Source organism: Oncorhynchus tshawytscha, linkage group LG14, assembly GCF_018296145.1.
Source record: "Oncorhynchus tshawytscha isolate Ot180627B linkage group LG14, Otsh_v2.0, whole genome shotgun sequence".
Classification (NCBI taxonomy): domain Eukaryota; kingdom Metazoa; phylum Chordata; class Actinopteri; order Salmoniformes; family Salmonidae; genus Oncorhynchus; species Oncorhynchus tshawytscha.
Window position 1 is genome coordinate 19,030,862 of NC_056442.1, and position 18,525 is coordinate 19,049,386.

The window sequence follows — 18,525 nt, forward strand, 5'->3', positions numbered from 1 at the left end:
GAGGGCAGGCAGGTGGGCAGGGAGTGTAGTCCTAGAAACCTGGAGTCAGGGGTCACCAGGTCAATGGGGCCCTGCTTGGAGGTCAGGAAGGCCCCAGGGAGAAGGCCCAAGTGAATAGGTGTGTTTGACACTGTCCTTCAGGGGAACAGAACAGGAAATTAATGTAAAATCGTGTGAGATGAAAATGGACAAACAAAAGGGTGTGCCATGTATAAGGCTAGTCAGTGGATATTCTGAACCTTGTTTGAGGTCAGTAGATCACATGACCAGGGAACTATTGAAATTAAAAACATTTAAAAATTAATGTAAACCTGTGTGAGATGAAAATGGACAAACTAAAGAGTGTGCAATATAGAAGGGTAGTCAGTGGACATTCTGAACCTTGTTTGAGGTCAGTTGGCCACATGACCAAGGAGCTATTGCCATTTTAAGGTTGACAAAATTCATGTAAAATCGTGTGAGATGAAAATGGACAAACTACAGGGTGTGCAATGTGTAGGCCCACTGAGTGTACATTCTGAACCTGGTTTGAGTCCAGTAGGTCACGTGACCAAGGAGCTATTGACATTTGAAAGTTTGAACAATTAATGTAAAATCGTGTGAGATGAAAATGGACAAACAAAAGTTTGTGCTACATATAAGGCTACTCAGTGCATATTCTGACAGCAGTTTGAGGGTTGTAGGTCACATGACCAAGGAGCTATTGAAATTAGAAACATAAAAAACGTTGAAAATTGATGTAAAATCATGTGAGATGAAAATGGACAAACAAAAGGTTTGCCACATATAAGGCTACTCACTGGATATTCTGAAAGTAGTTTGAGGGTTGTAGGTCATAAGACTAAGGAGCTATTGAAATTTTAAAGATCTGATGAGATGCAAATGGACAAACAATAGTGTGTCCAATGTGTAGGCCCACTGAGTGTACATTATGAACCTTGTTTGAGGTGTGTGGGTCACATTACCAAGGCGCTATTGAATTTCCAAAATGTAAATCAATTATTTAAAATAGTGTGAGATGTAAACCAACCAAAATAAAAGTGTGTGCAATGTGTGTCGATGCCATCGGATTAACTCGAACCAGTTTTGAAAGTTTTAGGAGTAATGGTTAAAGAGCTATTGAAATTTGAAAAATGTGATTTGTCACTATGTTGACGGCCCCTAACTACTGTTGGTGGACGTAAGGAAATCTACAGGCGAATATCCAACTTGAATCTGTTTTTACCTCGGTCCAATGTTTTGGATACAAATCATCAGCAAAACGAACAGTAACGCATACAATATCGCACAACAGGTTGAAGTCAAGAGGGGTTTCTTTGCCATCATGCCATCAATGGGTTCCCAAATACGAACGGAGCAATAGAAGGCACCCACAAACCGGTACAATCACCATCTTAAAACGATTTATATGTAAACAGCAAAGGCTTCCACTTCCGCTGCTGAATAAGGTGGCTAGGTGGAACGCACAACAGTATTGTTGGCCTATACGCCTACAGGTGGGAGCGGTTGAGGATGGATGGCTTATTAGTGAGAGTTGCCTACTCAAGTATATTTGCCATTGCTAAAGCAACTTGACTTGTCCTAATGGTCCTCTCTTTGTAGATGTTTTTCTTTTTTTTTACTGGTCAAGCCATAACTGAGCGAGCCAAATAAAACCTTTTGGTTGTACTCAATCTCTGACACTAGCCATTCTATTTCAGTCTGAAATAAATCTATTAGCTTTTATAGGTTGCGCCTTTGTGTTTCATGGTATGGCGTTGTATATTCCCCACGGGCTTTAAATGGATGGTTTTGACCATATATGGTTCATTAGGGGCGTTTCTACATGCAAACAGCCAAGGTCGTGCACTAGCACTGAGGCTGAGAACAATTGGTATTTATCAATGGTTACCTCCTACTGGTGTGCTTATGACGCTTGTAGGGTTGTTTGATAAGTCACACAATTTCTAAATTCCGTTTAAGTAGTATTTTAGAATAGTTTCTACTCAATGTTGATATGAAGGCCCAGGAGTTCTCTTACAAAAAGCTCTTACTTTAAAATAGCATTATTACTTTAAAATAACATCCACAGTGTGGAAATATCTTTAAACTGGAATATCACAGTTCTTACTGAACTGCACCTTTACAGAAATAACTTATCCAGAGGACAGCTCTACTCGGTGTTAAATGTGTAGGCCTATATGAGACTCAGAATTGCAGAAGAGCAGTTTGTTTTGATAAAGACCAAGTAAACAGAACAGGCAGCTGAGTCTGGACAGTCTGTTTCCTCTCACTCCATATCCTTCCTCTTACATAACCCTGAACTGGGATCAGTTTGCATTCCTTAGGAGGACTCCTCAATCCTCTCTGGCATTAGTTTTCAGATCTTACAGTGTGGAGTATGGACTGGACGCTACTTATCCTTCTGGTTGTTCCGACCGTGGTCCATGGGAACCCGACAGTGACTGTCAGAACTGGGTCAGGACCACCAGTGGGGTCTGATCAACACCCAAACAGTGTTCCTCTGAGCGAGGAGACACAGACAACTACAGAGGTGAGTGAGCTACAAACCCCTAGAATCCACTACTCAGAGGAGGCACATCAGCATAGGCCTACATAACATGCAGAATGAGTCTCCAGTTTGTTTTGCATGAAAATACTGCTTTGACTTAACCTTGTCCAGCTTCTTGTTGTGATACATATTAGATAGTATTTCACAACCAAGTTGTGCTTTCCTGTCTTCCAGATTATATCAAATTCAGGCAACAAAATTCTAACGTCAACCACACAACCATCTGCTAAATAAATGAAGGAACAATGACACCCTGGTGAAACGGTTATTAAAAATAAAATATTTATTTTTGTTAAAAAAAAGAAATCACATTTTTAAACAGCCCATTTATATTTTTAGCAACTGGGCTATACATTTCGGTGAGTTTCCCCCTCCCTCGATGAAACCTTCACACTTGAGCAGACATTTAGAAACAAAACATGCCAATTTGAAAAATAAATCAAAGGAGTTTTTTGAGCGAGAATTAAGATGACTTTCAGGTTTTAAGACATGTATAAAAGCAACAGATACCATTAATAAGAAGGAGCTAGAAGCGTCTTATATGGTGAGCTACCGAGTGGCTAGGACAGGCAAGCCCCATACTATTGTGGAGGTCTTCATTCTTCTTGCTGCTGCGGATATGGCTGGGACAATGCTGGGGGAAAGGCCAAGAAAAACTATAAAGACAATGCCTTCATGAAACAACACTGTTTCATGACGCATCAGTGACATGGCAGGAGATGTTTTGAAACAATTACCGCTTCACCTAAAAGCCAGTGAATTCTATGCGTTACAGCTGGATGAGTCAACCGACATGGCGGGCCTGGCACAGCTCCTGGTATACAGTGCCTTGCGAAAGTATTCGGCCCCCTTGAACATTGCGACCTTTTGCCACATTTCAGGCTTCAAACATAAAGATATAAAACTGTATTTTTTTGTGAAGAATCAACAACAAGTGGGACACAATCATGAAGTGGAACGACATTTATTGGATATTACAAACTTTTTTAACAAATCAAAAACTGAAAAATTGGGCGTGCAAAATTATTCAGCCCCCTTAAGTTAATACTTTGTAGCGCCACCTTTTGCTGCGATTACAGCTGTAAGTCGCTTGGGGTATGTCTCTATCAGTTTTGCACATCGAGAGACTGACATTTTTTTCCATTCCTCCTTGCAAAACAGCTCGAGCTCAGTGAGGTTGGATGGAGAGCATTTGTGAACAGCAGTTTTCAGTTCTTTCCACAGATTCTCGATTGGATTCAGGTCTGGACTTTGACTTGGCCATTCTAACACCTGGATATGTTTATTTTTGAACCATTCCATTGTAGATTTTGCTTTATGTTTTGGATCATTGTCTTGTTGGAAGACAAATCTCCGTCCCAGTCTCAGGTCTTTTGCAGACTCCATCAGGTTTTCTTCCAGAATGGTCCTGTATTTGGCTCCATCCATCTTCCCATCAATTTTAACCATCTTCCCTGTCCCTGCTGAAGAAAAGCAGGCCCAAACCATGATGCTGCCACCACCATGTTTGACAGTGGGGATGGTGTGTTCAGGGTGATGAGCTGTGTTGCTTTTACGCCAAACATAACGTTTTGCATTGTTGCCAAAAAGTTCAATTTTGGTTTCATCTGACCAGAGCACCTTCTTCCACATGTTTGGTGTGTCTCCCAGGTGGCTTGTGGCAAACTTTAAACGACACTTTTTATGGATATCTTTAAGAAAGGGCTTTCTTCTTGCCACTCTTCCATAAAGGCCAGATTTGTGCAATATACGACTGATTGTTGTCCTATGGACAGAGTCTCCCACCTCAGCTGTAGATCTCTGCAGTTCATCCAGAGTGATCATGGGCCTCTTGGCTGCACCTCTGATCAGTCTTCTCCTTGTATGAGCTGAAAGTTTAGAGGGACGGCCAGGTCTTGGTAGATTTGCAGTGGTCTGATACTCCTTCCATTTCAATATTATCGCTTGCACAGTGCTCCTTGGGATGTTTAAAGCTTGGGAAATCTTTTGTATCCAAATCCGGCTTTAAACTTCTTCACAACAGTATCTCGGACCTGCCTGGTGTGTTCCTTGTTCTTCATGATGCTCTCTGCGCTTTTAACGGACCTCTGAGACTATCACAGTGCAGGTGCATTTATACGGAGACTTGATTACACACAGGTGGATTGTATTTATCATCATTAGTCATTTAGGTCAACATTGGATCATTCAGAGATCCTCACTGAACTTCTGGAGAGAGTTTGCTGCACTGAAAGTAAAGGGGCTGAATAATTTTGCATGCCCAATTTTTCAGTTTTTGATTTGTTAAAAAAGTTTGAAATATCCAATAAATGTCATTCCACTTCATGATTGTGTCCCACTTGTTGTTGATTTTTCACAAAAAAATACAGTTTTATATCTTTATGTTTGAAGCCTGAAATGTGGCAAAAGGTCGCAAAGTTCAAGGGGGCCGAATACTTTCGCAAGGCACTGTATGTCCATTACGTTTATGGGGGTTCAATTAAGGAAGACATCCTCTTCTGGAAACCAGGAGACAATATTTTTTAAGTACTGGACAGCTTTGTGACATCAAATGGACTTTGGTGGTCAAGATGTGTTGGTATCTGTACTGATGGCGCAAAAGCCACAACAGGGAGACATAGTGGAGTGGTAACGTGCGTGCAAGCAGTTGCTCTCAACGCCAGTTGGGTACACTGCAGCATCCACTGAGGGGTCTGGCTGCCAAAGGAATGCCTGACAGCTTGAAAGACGTTCTGGACACTACAGTGAAAACGGTAAACTTTTAAAGCATGGCCCCTGAACTCCTGTATTTTCTGCACTATGCAATGATATGGGCAGCGACAATGTAACACTTTTACAACATACCGAAGTGCGCTAGTTATCAAGGGGCAAAGATGACACGTTTAAAAAAAAAAAAAAGAGAAATGAGCTTATAATTTTCTTTACTGACCATAATTTTCACTTGTCTGACCGCTTGCATGATGTTGAGTTTCTCACAGGACTGGCCTATCTGGCTGATGTTTTTCTCAACTGAATGATCTGAATCTAGGATTACAGGGAATCTCCACAACTATATTCAATGTGGGGGACAAAATTGAGGCTATGATTATGAAATTGGAGGTCTTCTCTGTCTGCATTAACAAGGACAACATGTCTTTCCATCATTTTTTTGTGTGCAAATGAACTCAAGCTTACGGACAATGTCAAATGTGATACAGCGAAGTGTTGGGTGCGCAATTACGGAGATACTTTCCCCGAAACGGATGACACAAACAACTGGATTCGTTATGCCTTTCATGCCCTGCCTCCAGTCCACTTACTGATATCTGAGCAAGAGATCCTCATCAAAATTGCAACAAGCGGTTCGTTCTGGTTCTGTTAAAATGTAATTTAAAATCAGAAGCCACTGCCAGATTTCTGGATTGGGCTGCGCTCAAGAGTATCCTGCCTTGGCAAATCGCGCTGTTAAGACACTGATGCCCTTTGCAACCACGTACCTATGTGAGAGTGGATTCTCGGCCCTCACTAGCATGAGAACTAAATACAGGCACAGACTGTGTGTGGAAAATTATTTAAGATTGAGACTCTCTCCAATACAACCCAACATTGCAGAGTTATGTGCATCCTTTCAAGCACACCCTTCTCATTAACCTGTAGTGAGTTATTCACAATTTTCAATGAACAAATAAAGTTTTATTTAAGACAGCAGAATTATTGATTATTTGTGCCCTAGTCCTATAAGCGCACTTCCTCACTTCCCACGTGCCAGGTTGTGACAACTCCTCACACTCATTCTCATGTTTTTAATACATGTATCGTATAGTGTGTGCGTGTGGCAGGCTTGCAATGATGGCAAAAAAACAAATTTGAGAGTACCCTGACCCTGGTGCTAGAGTAAGCAGCTGGAGGTTGACTGTTTGAAGGTGCACGGGACTTCAAAAACTTTGGGAACCACTGAATTAGATAAATCTTATTTAATCATCTTCATTATAACAACATGCTGTACATAGTACAAAACCAGTTAATATACATGCCCAAGTTGAAGTCCAAACTTTGAGCTCGCCTCAAGTCTTCATAATAACTGCTAGGCTGTGGGGACAAGGCTGTTTGCTGGAGAGCCGAGGCCAAATGAAAATAGATACTTTAGGACGAGAGTATGACGGAAAACGAGGGTGAATCAAGGAAATCACTTGGTCATCTGTCTGACCATTTGTAGCATTTTGAATGCACATACGATATAATACACCCACCTTGGTAAGGCAGGGCCCAGTATGTTTACAGCAGGTTGAGCGCTGTTTGTGTTTGTCGAGCATTCCATTGCAGTACTGCAATGTGTTTACAATTCAGTGATTGTGTGTGTGGGGGTGGTCCACGCTCAGTTCTTCCACTTCCCCTTCTTGGCAGGCAGCTGTCCTGTTGACTCCAGGTATTTGTTGATGAGCTCCTCCTGAGTGCCAGGCAGACAGGGCTGGTATCTGCTGTACTCCATGGTGTACTCTCCTTTCCCCTGGACACAACACACACCCCCACATCAGTCCTCCAGAAAGGATCATAGTTAATTTCTTTGGACTAAAGTAAGTAGTCTAACAAAAACATTGGAAATACAAACTCAATATCATTGAAAATATATGGCTTCGTGTCCTTTATTTTTATGACGTCTTGACATCCGACTAGAGCAGCCAGTGCCTTACCTCTGTACAGGACCGGAGCTCTGTGGCGTAACCAAACATGTCATTCAGTGGAATCTGGGGAGAGGAAATGGAGATTAACCATCAAATACACAGTGACTGGACAGACGTTTAACCTATCCTGTCTTTCCAGAAATAAAAAGGGCATAGGAAGTATGAGTAGGACAGAGCTGCACTCACATCAGCATACAAAGTAAAGTAGCCCTCCGCCCCATCCTGCCCACTGATGACGCCATGGCGACGGTTGACCCCGGCGATGACAGTCCCTTGGAACTCATCGGGCGCCACAATTTCTACTGACATGATTGGCTCCAGCACGGCAACGTTGGCCTTCTCCATGGCTACCGAGAGAGGAGACATTCAGTAGGTTTGTCAAAAAGCTGAGAAGCATGGAAAAAGTATAGAGGGAGATCAACAAGGGTGTATTCTGGTTGGTTGACACCCACCTTGTTTAAGAGCACCCTCCCCTGCACGGATGAAGGAGATCTCATTCGAGTCCACCATGTGATGCGCTCCGTCTTCCAATAGGAACTTGATACCTGAGATCTTGTGACCAGTCAGAGGGCCTTTCTCACAGGCCTCTCTGAATCCCTGCAGGACAGAGTGATGAGTGAGGAGATGGAGAATGACTGACAGCGGTGGGCAAACTATGGCCTGCAGGCCTGTTCAAGCCGATCCACGGGAGGTTTGAGTTTTTAAAAAGTAAAAATTTAGAAAGGATAATGGACCGACATATTTTCAACTGTGTGCAATTTTTGTAGGCCACATTGATTTTGACAAACTAATATGTGCAGCCCTCAATTTCGAAATACCAATGTGGCCCTCGAGCCAAAAAGATTGCCCACCCTTGGGGTATGAGATAAGAGTTCTACTATAATTTCTACCTGAATAAAGCAACAGGATTTAAAAATATATATATATTTTTTTTTTAAATGGGAATTACACTTACTCAAGGGCCTAGGTGATTTTCAGAATACAGCCAGACATGCTTACCTTCTCAACAGCCGGCACAAACTGTTTGGGGATGTTAGTTCCGACAGTCTGGTCTTCAAACTCCACTTTTGTGTAGTTCTCTTGGTCCAGAGGTTCCAGAACTCCTATCACTTTACCGTACTGCCCAGAACCACCAGACTGCTTCTTATGGGTGAAGTCAAACCTGCAGAGACAAGCATATCGTCAAAATCAGTCATTCATTCAGAGGATTTTCATTAAAGCATTGCTAGGTAAATAACTGCTATAGTTGCCCAAACAATCAATACTTACAAACAAAGGAGCTGTAATGGTCATTTGCCATGCTTTTATGTTACAGTAGAGGGGGGAAATGTGTGGCCTGTCTCTTTAAAAAGGGGCAGTCCTAACTGAATTCCTGGCTTGGGAGGAAGCAGGAAGTTTCTACCCCTGCGTGTGGCTGCTCTTCCAGCGGTCTGAGTGTCTGCCAGCAACAGCCTCTCAACAGGCAGGGCGTCTTGGACTTTCCAGGCACAGGCAAGAACAGTTTCCTCCCTCTTCCTCCGACACTTTCTACCCTCCCCTTACTCACTATGTTTCTCTGTATTCTCCCCCTCGGTCGTCTCCTTATCTAGAACTAGGGCAGGACCAGACTTCCTGCACCCACAGAGGTCAAAGTCCCATCAGAGCAGACACTCTCCCAACCCTCCTTGCTCCCTCTCATTCCCCTTGCTCTCTCTCATTCCCCCTGTTCGCTCTCATTCCCCTCTCTTCTCTCCGGTGTGGATTAGGTGAGGGAGGTGGTGGTGGAGGAAGTGATGATGACTGGCGTGCTGAACCCAAGTCACTACCCTGCCCGCCGGGCAGCCACGGTGGTCCAACACTACCTGAACACCCGCTACGGCTCACCCTACAGGTGGATATTTCTCAGCAAAGTACACAGCGGCAGCGCAGAGGTAAGAGTGGAGATGGGAAGATCAGCATACCTTGGGGAGTGAGTATGTGTGTGTGTTTGGGGGAGTTAATATTACAAAGCTAGGAAGGATCCTTGAAGATGGATATGGGAGGTCAGTGTGGATAAAAAGTCAGTTATCAACAGCCGGCACAAACGGCACATTAACAGACTTGGGTATATATCTATGTGCCTTTATAGGGCTTATTTTGACAACTGTTTTAATTAAGTGGTTCACCTCTCTCTCTCAGGATGTGGCAGAGATGAGGAAGTATCAACTGGAGCTTACCATGCAGGAAATTATCAGTAACGTAAGATCCGACACACATTCTCTGAGTGACTCACTATTGCACAGACAACAGCAGTCTGAATAAATACATGGCTACACTGCCACGGTGATAAATACACCTGTGTTAGACAACCTAGACAACCTATATTCCCCTCTCCTGCATCTTCCCCTCTTCTCCTAAAATACTGCAACATCATTCCTTTCCCAAACACTCCTTTCCTATTCTCCATTTTCTCCTCCCCACCTCAACCCCTCACCCTTTCCTCTCCCTATAAAAGGTTTCAGGGCAGTGCTCTGCAGAGCTCCTCTTTCCAGGAGGAGAGGGGCAGAGTGCTCCCCAAGTCCAGGCCTCCTGTGAGGGACTGCTTCAAAGCAACACCACGGCTCAGGAAGAGGCCTTCTACCAGCAACACAGAGCCAGCAATAACATGGTGTCAGGAAACGATATACCAGGTAGATATAGAGACACAAATACACACAACTTCGTCAGCCTTAGCATAATGTCCAAACATGACAACCACTCAAATTACCATTTTTGTTCAGACTGTGGTCCATTTGTGGTCTTTCTGACCGTTATGTGTTTGTGGTCTCTTTGACAGACAGCTACGGTCACATGGAGCCCAACATGAAGCCCTTCTGGCACCTTGGGGGTGTGGCCTCCAGTTTCATCATGCTGAAGGAGTCCAATGAGAGCACGCTTTACAACATGGCCCAGGTGGCCAACTTCACACAGCTGGTGAGCAGCAAAGAGAGAGGTTGAGTTCCCGCCCAACTAGATACGCAGGCATTGCATTGCATCAACCAATTACGTGCCCGGTTACGTGCCACGCCATTGACTGTGCAGTCGGCATCAGATTGCTATACCATGTGGTTAGCTGATATGTTAAATACCTATCCAGGCCTGGTATGCGTCTGCAATGTAGTCGGACAGTAACTCGACTAGTACCTCAGTGTAACCATGGAGACATCTGCCCAATTCCAAATTGACCCTTAACTCCCGACCCACACACTTTCTGTCCATCCTTCTCACACTTGGTTCTGTCCGTCCCTTAACAGGAGACCGAGAAGGACCAGCTGAGGGTTAACTACCATGTCCTGCTGCATGAAATGATTTCCCAGGTAACTAAAACATTCTGCCACCCGTCTTAACAGAACATCGGATGTCATGTTTATTATTATATAGGAACATTCTTGCGTGTGTGCAGGAGATCATCCACTGGAAGCTGCTAGTCACCTGGTCCCCAGAACAGGGAGTTCAAGTCCTGCAGACTGAGCTGCAGCCAAAGTGCCACAACTGTGAGGCTCCTCCAAACACCACCAACTGAGATACACGGCAAAAACACTCCTCAGCCTTACTCAAAGTGCTGCAAAGAAAAGTATAGCACATCTTTCTTAGGACTTGAATGAAGGGTAAAAAGCCACTTTCTACCTGCTTTGAAAAGCTGAGCTTTACACATCACACTCGTCTTAGCTTTAGTAAATGTTTCCCTTTGCCACTACTGCGTCAGAGGAGAGGATAGGGCACACGCCAATGGCCTTACTGCAGCTATGTGAATGCACTGCTTTTACGGCGTCGGCTTGTAAGACGCTTGGTAAGATATAACACGTTTGTAAAAGCGTTTTCTGTTAATATACTCTATTGATGAAGTAAAGGGGTCTAATAAATCCAGGGTCGGCCCTCCGGCGCCCCTGATTGGCTACTACACCGCCCTCCGGCGCCCCTGATTGGCTACTACACCGCCCTCCGACACCCCGGCCATCAGTTCATAGCGTTGACGCAGTTCTCACCCCCACTCCATTCCCGCTTCTCCCGAAGTTCACTCCCACTATCCTTGGTAGCTATGGTGATGTGTGTGTTTATATGGGATTATCCAATTGTGAAACATTAATAAAAAATAATATGCCAAATAAATGATTGTATTTTTAAAAGTTTGTGTGTGACGAAGACGATTAGTGATTAATTAAGGCAGTAGCCTAAACTAGTCTGTTAATGTTAGCTAGCTACTACTAGTGGATATCATTTTAGCAAAAAGTAATCTATAGAGATTTGAAACAATTTGCTACCATGTCTAAAAGACAAACTATCAGGAAGCAAATATATATATATATATTTTTTTAAAGTGGCACTAAACCAAAGAAATTCGCTGGTGAAATGTATCAGTGTGGAGAATGACAAGCACACGAGGACAGGCCATTCATTCGCCGAGAACAACGAGCCCCCGTTCGCTGATTCTAGCAGGGAAGAGGGCAAACCGGAGGAGTCAGAGCCATGCACTTCCACCGACGATGACAGCTCTCTGGCTGGACAAGAACAGGTGGTCACACCTCCAAACAATGCCGGCGAAGACCCTACTATCTTGGACCCAGATTCGGCGCTCCCTGTCCCCGACGACAGTGGTGGTGCTGCTGCTAAATCCAACTCCTAGGTAAAAAACATAAAAGAGGAATTTCCCAAGAGACGAGGAGCAATGAAAGTTATCGGTGGCCCACTACAAGGATGGCGAACCGGGAGAGACCAAGGCTTGTCTATTCCAAGCAAAACGATGCAGCCTTCTGTTTTTGATTGCAAACTTTTTTCACACGAGTGCAAATCTGCTCTAGTCAGGGAAGGAACCGGGGACTGGAAGAATCAGTGCCACCTTCTCAGCTCGCATGAGAAGTCAAATGATCACCTAGATAGTTTCCAGAGGTGGAAGGAGCTGGAGATCAGGCTTGTGTTCAAGCAAACTCAGACGATTTGATATCAGGACCATGGACAGCTACCGAGAGAGAACATCGCTGACTGCAATGCAGCACCACAGCAAAAGGAAAGAGGCCACTATAGGTGGAGACTAAATAAATAAATGCTGATGTTGGACAATCAAATTGGATATGTAAATAAACAAACCTTGTTAAGGCTGGGTCATTGACATAAAGCTTATTTGACACTGCTCCAGCCAAACGAGGCCCCGCCATGCATTTATGAAAGCACTTGTTTCCAAAGCTCAAATGAGCTCTGTTTTACAGTTCTACAGGAATATTAAAACACATGTTAAATATGTTCTATAAAAGTGGTATTTTAATTGTAACAATTATGGGGTCGTGCCATTTGTGATAACAGGTGGGATATTATTAATAAGAAACTGGTTTTCCTACTATAGGTAGTAGGTTGCATAGTGATAGCGACAATGTAACTCTCCGATGCGGGGGTTAAAGTAAAATTCCCTTCTGCCTGGTAAGGGACCTCCTATATGTGCACGCGGCCACCAAAAATGTTTATGGGCATAAACATAGGCAATTTGAGCTTATTTCTTCATCTTCCAAAAAATAAGTGGTAAGCCTAACTGTTTGACAGACACATTTATCCTATCCATAGATGTTGGCCAAATACTCCAATACTGTCGCATGCACTGATTAAATACCTCCGTGTCTGGGAAGGGCTTGGTGTGTTTGACTAAAAACCAGGGCTCCCAATTGACTGAGGGTATCACATACCCTTTGTTAAAGAAAAGGGCCAAAAGGATACATATCGTTTGCTTTATATTTTGAAATAAATACATAAAACGTATCCAGATTATATCAAGCGTTCTATAACAATGCTTAACTCAGTGATACATTGTTAGAAACAAGCTTTAAAATGCTTGCGAAAGATGCATATTATTATTATTTTTTAAATTTAACCTTTATTTCACTAGTTAAGTCAGTTAATAACAAATTCTTATTTACAATGACGGCCTACCGGGGAACAGTTAACTGCCTTGTTCAGGGGCCGAACGACAGATTTTTTTTTACCTTGTCAGCTTGGGGATTCGATCCGCAACCTTTCAGTTACTGGCCCAACGCTTTAACCACTAGGCTACCTATGGGGATACATTGATTCTTCTCTATGACAATCTGAAGCTAAACTGCAGGCTATAATATTCGAGGAGATAAAAAAAAGAATTGATTTAGCTATTCTGTCCCTATTAATTGAGCCTTTCTTTTTCTGAAAAGAGTAGATGTTTGTTTAAACCCAGTCAGCTTTTAGGGAAGCACTTCTATTGTTGGGTTGTACAACGGACGAGTCGCAAGCAGTTGAAATTTACAGTTTTCTGCGTCAGTAGAGCCTCTGTTTGGGTAACTTTTGAAAGTGCCATGCTCAGATTCATAAGGATGTCTAAGATGTAATTATGTGTCTCACCTAGGGCGGCAGAACGTGCAGGGCATTGGCGATTTTGTCAATGTAATCAGATTGAAAATATTAGGCTATGTTATTGACATTGAACTGTTTATATAGCCTACTAACCAGATGTGTTACATTGTTTAATTTGTAGCATAGGCCTATTAATTGGGATGCTATTATGTTATGTGCCTCCGACTTTTAGCTGAGAAAAGAATTGGCCCAATACCAAACATATTGGGGGCGGGGCAGATTTTTGTCTTAGCGGCAGAACGTCCAGGACCGGCCCTGAATGAAGCCATCACTGTAAACAATCGAATGCTTCTGAGAGTGGTTCATTTGGACATCGTTGGCGCTTGTGTGTCTGTTAGGAGTGGTACTTACGGTACCGCACTGGTCACGCTCTCCCTGAAGGATACCTTTGGTTTTCCCATCGCACAGGGGCAGTTATACTCCCTCTCCATCCTCTACAGAAAGACAGCGAGAAAGTAAAAAGGTCAGCTTGATTTACTGCACTGAAATGCCATTAAAGATTCTAGATGTTTGGAAGTCTAATACATTCAAGACAACTTAAGCCACTGTAAAAACAGGATGAAACAAAAACACTGCGGACAGAAGGATCTTCAGATCTCCGGAGAGCTGAGCCCTAGACTTGTACCTGTGAGTAGATCTCCAGGTGCAGCTCTCCCATGCCAGAGATGATAGTCTCCTTGCTTTCTGTGTCAAAGTGGACCCTGAACGTGGGGTCTTCTCTGGTGAAGCGGTTGATGCCTTTAGAGAACTTATCCATGTCATTCTGATCCACAGGAAGAGAGTTTATTATAGAGAGACGCTAATTACTGATAATACATGCTCATATACTCTACTGAAATAGTATCGAGCCTTAGTATGGTCATTTAAACTCCTCATACTACATCGAATACGAGAGGGGCCCACCTTGTTGGACGGCTTCATAGACATGGAGATGACAGCCTCTGGAATGTGGATGGACTCCTGTGGGAGAAACACATGTTGAATGATGCTCAAGGTCATAACATTATAACAGATTGCGTCTTTAAATACATGTTAGTGAGTGCTGAATGGTTGTTTATCTAGTCTGGACAATGGCCATAGGGATGTACCATGGAGAGGTTGGCGCTGGTCCGGGAGGTGAAGGTGTCTCCGCTGGCACAATCGATCCCAAAAAGGGCACAGATGTCCCCTGCATACACCTCCTCCACATCCTGACCAAACAGTTTGACGACACCAAATTAAGATTGTTTCAGTTATAAAAAGGTAGAGATAAAGTTGCTTGTAAATCGTGAGATGTTATCACTAGGATAAGTCAGGTAGGGGGATCTGGGTCATTGGTTCTGGGTGGTAGAAACAAACTAAAAAACAAATACGGAACATTACCGTTCTAACCAATCACAGTGCTGTGCCTTTCATAGCACTGAATCCATTGGTCTACTCTATTTACATTCACTTCCTGGTTCTCACCTCCATCTGGTCAGCATGGAGACGCACTAGCCTCTGCACACGGACCTTCTTGCCAGTGCGTGTATTGATGATATACTCAGTCTTCTTCAGACAGCCCTGGTACACACGCACGTACGTCAGCTGACCAAACCGACCCGCCTAGAACAGAGTAAGGGGAAGAGAGGAGAGAAAGGCCACAATCCCCATATACAGTTTATCACACAAATAAAGTGTATACAGTAAATGTGCCAGATTACTTGCTGAAGATGGTTTGCCACACAGTGTTTGAGCGCTGTGATGTGTTCACCTCCAGTTTGAAGGCCAGGCCAACGAAGGGCTGCGAGGCGTCTCTGGTGGGATCCATCAGGATCTTAGTACTGTCACTGGACTCCCTGACACAGGGGAAACAGCACAAGGACAGTGGTGAAATCTTCCATTGACATCAATAGATCAATGGCACAAAACGTCAAGTTACGCATGCATTGTTCAAGTTTGTCCCCGAGCCCATACTCTGACCAGATTTTGGCATATCAATTCATCATTCAAAGACGGTCGTGTCATATTGAATGGTGCCACTGTCTAGGCACAGAGGTCATACTCACTCATCGTTGAAGAGGGCGTAGTTGTTGACCTCTGTGGGGTTGGGCAGATAATCCAGCACTGCGTTCAATAGAGGCTGGACCCCCTTGTTCTTCAGGGCAGTACCCACCAGCACGGGGCTGAAGAGCCGCTGCACTGTGGCCCTGCGTATGGCTGTCTGTGGTAGGAGAGACGGGAGAGGTCATGGCCCAGGAGGCAGAGTTCACAGGTCATAGCAGAAAAACATCACTGATGCGGAAGATCAAATGACATCATTTATTGCGATGTCCCAAGACATAATGAACAGAGACACACACACACACAAACCTTGAGTTCTGGCACGGTGGGGATCCTCTCCTCCAGGAACATCTCGCCCAGGGTCTCGTCAGCGTTAGCCACACACTCAACCAGCTCCTGTCTCCTGTCTGCAGCCTCCACACGGAACTCCGCCGGGATCTCATCTAACCGAATATTCTGTCTGCAGGAACCACAGAGGACAGGAGGATTAGTCTTTTTTTCGTACATTTTTTCTTCTTCCAGTTAAGAGGGTTGCCAGCTATGGAAATGTTTCAGGCCTGAGATGTAAGTCATCTCTAAATGCCTGCCATTATCACACATTCTCCATTCTCTTACCCGAATGGGCCCTCGAAGTACATGCTGCGCTCCTCTATGAGATCTATGATGCCCTTCATGTTCCCCTCCAGACCGATGGGGATGTTCACAAAGGCTGCGTTCTGGCTCAACTTGGTCCTGACAGAGGGAACACAGTCGGACTCAGAACAGAGCTTATGGAAAACCAGATTAGTCGATCTGTCTACTCCACAGTATCCGTATATCTGCTGACCTCATGGCCTGCAGGGCGCGGCTGGGGTTGGCTCCCATGCGGTCCAGCTTGTTGATGAAGGTGAGGAAGGGAACGTTGTAGCGTTTCATCTGTCTGTTCACGGTCAGGGTCTGGCACTGGACCCCTCCAACTGCACATAGGACCAGGATCGCCCCGTCCAAAACACGCAGGGCTCGCTCCACCTCGATGGTGAAGTCCACATGGCCTGGACAGGACAGAGAGGAGGAAACTGGGGTTAAATTCAAAAGCAAAAATACATCCTAAGTTCAACAGCTGTTGGCTACACTAGCATCGATCTGTGACCTATGGTATATCCGTCAAAAAAAAAGAAAAAAGAACCTGGTCATAAGATCTGGGTTGCCACTAATGCAAATCTCTCTGCCAGGTACAACCATACCTGGGGTGTCGATGATGTTGATGTTGTAATCCTTATAGACTGTGTATGTGGCAGCTGACTGGATGGTGATGCCTCTCTGCCTCTCCAGCTCCATCGAGTCCATGGTGGCCCCGACTCCGTCCTTTCCCTTTACCTATAGAGTTAGAGGGAACCACAGTATGTACAAATAAACACACATAATAGTATTAGTCTGTCTGTCTGTCTGTCTGTCTGTCTGTCTGTCTGTCTGTCTGTCTCCCTCTAAAACACCCAGGGAGGCGGGCGCAAACACACACTTCAAATAGCTACTGCAATAAATCAGAGCCAGATTATGATCATGATTAACTCACCTCATGGATCTCTGCTATCCTGCCCGTGTAGAAGAGGACGCGCTCCGTGAGTGTGGTCTTCCCCGAGTCGATGTGCGCCGAGATTCCGATGTTGCGGATTCTTTCATTGGGGACGATAACAGAGGAGCACGACCGACAACTGTTCATCAACACCTATAAAATTAAGAAAAAAAATTGACATCTTTCAGAATAGTTTCTATATTATTAGCTAACGTTATACAACGCGAGACAGGACATCCAGTGGTTAGATAGCTAACCTAGCGTGTCCATTTCCATCCCTTCTCACCTGTCCTATTCTCAACGGCTTGGGGCATTTTCTTACCTTTTTTAATGTTAGTGTTCCCGGTTTCCTTAAATGTGTCTGACCTAAGATTAGTCCTGCTTTTAGAAGTCGCATTTTGGTGGTAGACAGGACGGGTTTAGCTCCGTTTACACAACCCCCACTGGATGTCAGTCAACCCGTGAAAGTCACGGTACGGCACGCCGGTTCGTTGTGAAACATTACTTCCGGGACTACGGCATGTCTGAGGAGTCAAACTTGGGGGGGATCGACAAATCCACTTTGCCAAATGTAATAGTGACTCACATTGGCAAGGCGGACAAACGTGTGCTAGTTCACTACCAAAAATCCAAACGTAGCCCCAGACAAAGCCATCTAAACTGAACAAAAATATGAATGCAACATGTAAAGTGTTGGTCCCATGTTTCATAATCTGAAATAAAAGATCCCAGACATTTTCCATACACACAAAAAGCATATGTCTCTCAAATTCTGCGCACAAATGTGTTTACATCCCTGTCAGTGAGCATTTCTCCTTTGCCAAGATAATCTGTCCACCAGACAGGTGTGGCATGTCAAGAAGCTGATTAAAAAGCATGATCACTACACAGGTGTACCTTGTAATGGGGATAATAAAATGCCACTCTAAAATGTGCAGTTTTGTCACATAACACAATGCCACAGATGTCTCAAGAGAACGTGCAATTGGCATGCTGACTCCAGGAATGTCCACCAGAGCTGTTGCCAGATAATTTAATGTTAATTTCTCTACCATAAGTCGCCTCCATCATCGTTTTAGAGAATTTGGCAGTATGTCTAACCGGCCTTACAACCGCCATGTGTAACCTGCCCAGGACCTCCACATCCGGCTTCTTCTCCTGCGGCATCGCCTGAGGGGGTACTGAGGAGTATTTCTGTCTTTAATAAAGCCCTTTTGTGGGGGAAAACTAATTCTGATTAGCTGGGCCCTGGTACCCCAGTGGGTGGGCATAGATTCCAAGTGGGTAGGCCTATGCTCTCCCAGGCCCACCCATGGCTGCACCTCTGCCCAGTCATGTGAAATCCATAGATTAGAGCCTAATGAATTTATTTA

The 18,525-nt window shown here is 44.3% G+C and overlaps 2 protein-coding genes across 3 annotated transcripts; one reads left to right on the forward strand and one right to left on the reverse strand.

Annotated features, from left to right (window-relative positions):
- The first annotated feature begins 2,294 nt into the window (after window positions 1-2,294).
- lxn (latexin) lies at window positions 2,295-11,319 on the forward strand. 2 transcript variants are annotated; one of them, XM_024444482.2, is made up of 7 exons: window positions 2,295-2,533; window positions 8,958-9,122; window positions 9,370-9,429; window positions 9,686-9,860; window positions 10,007-10,143; window positions 10,464-10,526; window positions 10,613-11,319. In XM_024444482.2, exons 1-7 carry the CDS (start codon window positions 2,381-2,383, stop codon window positions 10,730-10,732), a joined length of 873 nt encoding a protein of 290 aa, XP_024300250.1. In that variant the 5' UTR covers window positions 2,295-2,380; the 3' UTR covers window positions 10,733-11,319. The 2 variants fall into 2 exon arrangements, with proteins under 2 accessions (XP_024300250.1, XP_024300251.1); XM_024444483.2 differs by lacking the exon at window positions 2,295-2,533 and adding an exon at window positions 8,556-8,703.
- Window positions 6,490-17,673, reverse strand: gfm1 (G elongation factor, mitochondrial 1). The gene is made up of 18 exons (XM_024444480.2): window positions 17,475-17,673; window positions 17,153-17,305; window positions 16,824-16,956; window positions 16,427-16,631; window positions 16,216-16,332; window positions 15,910-16,060; window positions 15,606-15,760; window positions 15,311-15,395; window positions 15,025-15,162; window positions 14,667-14,768; window positions 14,482-14,538; window positions 14,204-14,341; window positions 13,930-14,012; window positions 8,212-8,374; window positions 7,665-7,809; window positions 7,399-7,559; window positions 7,222-7,275; window positions 6,490-7,037 (listed from the first exon to the last, which is right to left on the reverse strand). The coding sequence occupies exons 1-18, from the start codon at window positions 17,547-17,549 to the stop codon at window positions 6,906-6,908; spliced, it is 2,247 nt and encodes a 748-aa protein (XP_024300248.1). The 5' UTR covers window positions 17,550-17,673; the 3' UTR covers window positions 6,490-6,905.
- Between the last annotated feature and the right edge of the window lie 852 nt (window positions 17,674-18,525).